The 5,499-nt window shown below is 45.1% G+C and overlaps 1 protein-coding gene across 2 annotated transcripts in view; it reads right to left on the bottom strand.

Moving 5' to 3' along the window:
* Positions 1–5,499, bottom strand: part of kera (keratocan) — a 7,283-nt gene continuing 1,784 nt past the window's right edge. Inside the window, exons 1-3 of one of the 2 annotated variants that reach the window (XM_042079134.1) lie at positions 3,605–3,694; positions 724–1,599; positions 1–179 (exon numbers count right to left, since the gene is read on the bottom strand). In XM_042079134.1, coding sequence (XP_041935068.1) covers positions 16–179; positions 724–1,585 — 1,026 coding nt within the window. In that variant the 5' untranslated portion in view covers positions 1,586–1,599; positions 3,605–3,694 and the 3' untranslated portion in view covers positions 1–15. Of the gene's footprint in view, positions 180–723; positions 1,600–3,604; positions 3,695–5,499 lie in introns of those variants that run through there. The other variant, XM_042079133.1, reaches the window with a different exon arrangement.

The following is a 5,499-nucleotide window of genomic DNA, read 5'->3' as shown; positions in this document are numbered from 1 at the left end:
AAGTGGCCATGGTTTTTAGATGACCACAGCCCTGAGAGACCTGAAACAGACCATCAGATCATGAGGAATGGGCGGCTGGATCTCGTTGCCATCAAGGCGGAGGTAGCGCAGACGGGGACTGTTATCATCAAAGTAGTCAGCACCAGCAGGCACTGGACAGATATCTGAGCCATTTACACCTGTGAATAAAAAAAAAACACATGTAGATTTAAAAGTTGTGAAAAGAAAAATGGTAGAATATTTCCACTTGGTTGCATGATTTGTATAGTCTTGGTTGGTTAGATTAAAAGTTAATTTGGTCAAATTGAAATGTTCTGTGATTCTATGGAATCTTAGTTGGCCATCTAACATTGATTGAATGTTCTTTTTGTCAACTCAAAAAGCTGGTTATGCTGGTTATGAAGTCTTTGTAAGCCATCCAATATTGATTAAATTTTGGTCGTCCATTTAACATTGATTACAGGTTAATTTGGTCAATTCGAAAAGCTCTATGGTAATAGAGTCTTTGTGAGCCATCCAACATTGATTAAAAGCTAATTTGACCAACCCAATGGTATTTATGTTTGAGTATGTTTCAACTGTTTTCACTCCAGTTCAGATTTACAGTATGGTCTGATCCTGTTTTTTGTGGGTCAGAGAAGAATATTGCAAAGATTTTCTTGAACTGGATTTAACCCAGTTAACCTAAGCTGTGTTAGTTAGGCTGTCAAAAGCAAGACTCACTCTTGATCTTGTTATGGTCCAGATGTAACTGCTCAAGGCTAGCCGGAATGTGGGGAATCTCGGTCAGCTCGTTGTGTGACAGTTGCAGGTCCAAGATGCTGGAGGTGTTGAACACGTACTTGGGAATTCCACCTTTTCCCAGCTTGTTCTCGTTGAGCCTTAGGAATGTCACCTTGGGAAGTCCCTTGAAGTACTCTGGGGGGATCTTCTCGATGTTGTTGCTGTCCAGATAGATCTGGGTCATGGTCGGTGGCAGACCCAATGGCATCATACCCAACTGATTCTTGGCCAGGTTGATCTGGACCAGGTTGGTCAGGCCTTTCAGGCTAACCTCGGTCACCGCGTCATCCTGGAGCTTGTTCCCTTGCAGGTCCAGCAGAGTCAGGCCGTCCATGCCAGCAAACACGCCTGCTGGGATCTTGGAGATGCGGTTTCTGGAGAGGCGCAGCTGTTCCAGCTTGGGCGGCAGGGGAGAAGGCACAGAGCCCAGCTGGTTGTCTTCCATGTACAGGTGCACAAGGTTAGGCATTGACCGGAGAGCACCTTCCTGGAGCCCCTCATTGGTCAACCTGTTACGGTTCAGGTTGAGCCACTTAAGCTGGGTGGCGTTGCGGAAAGCATCCTCTGGAAGCACCTCGATCCCATTGCTCTGCAGGTAGAGGTACCAGGTGTAAGGTGGGATCACAGGGACGCGTTTCAGGCCCCGGTTGTCGCAGTAGACGGCGTTGGGGAAGCTTGGAGGGCAGCGGCATTCCTTCGGGCAAGCCTGGAGCTGGGCCAGTAGGTGCTCATGGGGCATGTCCTGAGACAAGGCCGTACCGGCCAAAAGTACAACCAAGAGGAGGAGGAGGAGACTCTCCATGATCCACGCCAAACCTATCGAGGAACATAAAAAAGGAACAGGAACAAGAGGATCAGTGTCTCTCCTCAGTAGGTCAGAGAGTGGTTGGAATTTGTTATTTTTGGTTGGAAGGTACATTTTGTGAAAAGCTTTTTAGATATGGTTTGCGTTCCAAGGACTCAGCTTGCCAGTAGATTCTCAATACAGTACCTTTAATTTAGCTTTGAATAATGAAGACCCTAAAAAAAAAACTTTTTGTGGTCTAAAAAAGACTATAGGATAATCAGAACAAGGTCTCTGCTACAGTTTTCAGATAATGCAATCAATCATTGTTTAACTCTGTTTATTTCTTGAGTAAAATACATTTACTATATCTTGTAAAGCTGTAGCTGAGATGGTAGACTTGCATGTTCTTCAATAACAAAATAATGTAATACTTAATTTTAGCCATTAAATACCTTTATCAAAAAGCCACTCTGAATTCAAATTAAGAATGAATGGCAAACACCTTAAAAAACCTCCCAGGTATTACTGTAGACCCCCTATCAGGAAGTAACCCTCTTAAGACGTATGCAGCCAGGTCATCAAGTATAATGTTCTTACACACAACAAGATACTAATCTGCCCCCACAGTTGACATCAATCCCAGATTCAGGAAGAAGCATGAACACACGGTATACATTCACTCACACACACACACACACACACACACACACACATACTCTCACATGCACACTGAGACACACACACACACACACACACCAAAAGAGCAAGAGAGACAACCGTTGCCTTGAGCTGAGCTGAGAAACTTGATCAGGTTTACCTGACACAAGAGGGGAAATGGTGCACACCTGTTCTCTGCGTTTAACATAACAGTTGTTCATTTCCTGTCTTTAGTACAGCAATTATTACAGTCTGTGCTTTCCTATCATTGTCAAAATATTTGTCCAGGGGCTAAGGTACTGGTTCCATTAGCAGGGTATCAATCCTCAGCCAGGTGGCAATTTGCCAAGTTCAAAGAGGAAAAGAGAGGAAAAGAGAAGAAAGGAGATACGATTACAGAGAAAAGGAGGCCAAGGAATAATGTTCAATGAAATTCTAAATGAACTGAGACCGTCAGACAGACATACAACGAGACGAATCACTAGACCGACTGATTCATTGATTGATTAAAATGAAATATAAATCAATGTCTGCATGAAAAGGAAGTGCACTGAGAAGAAGAGATAGAATACAGACAGGAGTAAGGGAAGTATGGAGATGCATGGGGAAAAGAGAAATAGCAAAACCCACATCAGGCACCGACTGCCATACCATTGCAGCCCCACCACCCCACTTCTTTCAGTCCAGTTCCCCTGTCATCTGGTAATGGTTTAAATTCTTGGTTTGAGGCTTCTGGAACCGTTCATGTGATTTATTTCCTCAGTGGCTCAGTTTACCACCAGTGCACTCGTATCAAAGGGAGAGGCCACGGACACATGTCCCAATTACACCTGCCCCTGGGAGGCACCAGAGCTGCTCCGGCCTCCTCCTGAGGAGTCAGCACTGGTCATCCACTTCGCCACTTCGCTGACCAGATCAGGCGGAGTCAGCGCTGGTCATCCACTTCGCCACTTCGCTGACCAGATCAGGCATCAGACGCCAGATCAGTGATCAGAACCAGTGAGTCCACCTGCATCCCTTTTACTGGTGAAGCAGAAGCAGCAGCGCTATTCTGACAATTGGTCAGCCTAAGTATGATTGGTCAGCCCGGGAAGCGATTTATGTCGCTTTAGATAAAAGCATCTGCTTTTAATATCAGTATCAGTCACTTTACTTTAAATATCATCACATTACATTTCTGAATGGACATTTGCAAGTTTTGTCATATGCATCTGTGCATTGTGCATCCTCTTTTTTAATTCTTGCCTTACTTTGGAGCTCCCTGAAAGGATACATGCTTTATATGCATTGTTAATATTGGTCATATTGGTTGTTATATCTATTCGTTTGTCATATCTACAGGTGCCTTGCGCATCCTATCTTTTTGGCTTGTCTTACCTTAGGTCTTTCTGCACCGTGTCCGGTTCCCTGCACTGTGTCCTGTACTGTGCTGTGTCTTGTAGGCTCCTTTTCCCCTGTGGGACTGCTGTTCTGTGTGGCCAGTGAGGTCCAGGTGCCAAAGCGCGCTCGTATTTGTAGTATGGGTCACTCATGGCGATATCCCGTCACTGGCCGTGACCGTGCCGCCACAGCTTGCCAAGCCCCGCCCACCCAAAGAGCAGAGGTCATAATCTGACCGCGGTGGCGGATCCCTCTTAAGCCGATGTGTGCTCAAGGCATGATGGGACTTGGCCCACATAGAATCAGGCTAATAGGGGCCTACCCGTCCAGATCATACCTGCCTCTCTCTCTCTTTCTTTCTCTCTCTCTTTCTCTCTCTCTCTTCCTCCTCCCCTTCTCCTCCACTTTATCCTCTGTGTTGGCTCTTGTCTCCTGTTTGTATCTTCAGTCAGTCTCCAACTGAGACAACAAATGTCTTTTAACATCTAGCTGGGGGTTAAGGCAAGTCGTATTGCACCACTGTCAAAGGGAATTAATTAACGGCCTAAGTCAGCCTCCCAAACCCACAGTGTGTGTTATGTAAGTTCCTTCTTTCACGCAGTGGCTGACTAGCCCCATACCCCACACCACAGCCAGGCTGTCTGGTCATTTCTCCCTAGACTATTTTAACATCAAAGATGATATAATTTATGAATAAAGCGATAAATTATTGGTCGGGTAAACAAAGATGTGTTTTGCTGTGTAATGAATCCCAGTAGGATGAAGCATCATGATGGTTAATCTTTTTGGAACATCCTCTGCCTCACTATTCTTCTCCAATATACCAGATTGAGGGTTTTTTTTCACACATGCCATTCTTAAATATGCACCCTTTCAACAATAAAAACAAAAACAATGCTTGAACGTTCTATTTGGGCCCCAATCTACTTCCTCTGCATTAAGATAACATAAGGAATATTAAAAAGGAAGTCTTGTGGGGCCAACTATGATGCTGATAATGGAACTCTCTTGAAAGGGTCCATACATCAGTCACTGAGGTTTATTTTGGTCTTAGCTGAGCCTGGGTACTACGATTCATTGGACTTGGCCAGAACACGCTTGTGTGTGTGTGTGCATGTGTGTGTGTGTTTGTGTTTGTGAGCGTGAGTAATCATTAGATTGTTCTGAGTTCCTTTGACGCTCATGCCAAGCTTCGCTTCAGTGTTCTAATACCTCATCCTGTCTAATTGGCTTCCCCTTTTAATGGGAGTGCATCTTAATCCTTCCCACCACACACAGACACACACACACACACACACACACACACACAGCCTCCTCCCTCATCATCATGCATCTCGTGTCTGGGAAGGTGCTCCTCCTGGCTCTTCTTGGAGCCTGGGCGGCAAACACAGCAAACTCCCCGTAGGTATAAACAACCCAGGCTAATCTGCCTGCCATCTGTACTGGAAAGGGCTGCGCAAAGGTGCTGGGGCCCTGGGCTTGCCGCCGCTAATGCTAGCACCACGGGACATGAACATAACAAAGACCAGATGGAGGGTGTCTGACAGGGCAAAGGGATCAGAGTGGCGATCCATGTCATCACCTTGCAAAACACTACCAACTATTTTTCACCTCAAGAATCCACTTAAAGTACCTGTCAGGAGGATGATGGACTAACTAAATAAAGTGGCCTGTATAGGACAAATTAAACATAATGCTGGCTAGAAAATTTTAAATCACACAGGATGTATAATGGAAAAAAAGATCCAAATGTTAGTGGTGCAGTATGCAGTTAGTGGACAGTATGTTGATTTTGCATCAACAAGATGCAAAACATTTGCCAGGTCTATGCAAGATACAACAGGCTCCTACGGGCAGGGCTCAAGTCGTGTAAAGCTAGAAAAAAGCCCTTC

Source organism: Alosa sapidissima, chromosome 22 (genome assembly GCF_018492685.1).
Source record: "Alosa sapidissima isolate fAloSap1 chromosome 22, fAloSap1.pri, whole genome shotgun sequence".
Taxonomy (NCBI): domain Eukaryota; kingdom Metazoa; phylum Chordata; class Actinopteri; order Clupeiformes; family Clupeidae; genus Alosa; species Alosa sapidissima.
This window is presented reverse-complemented; position numbering and strand designations above follow the sequence as displayed.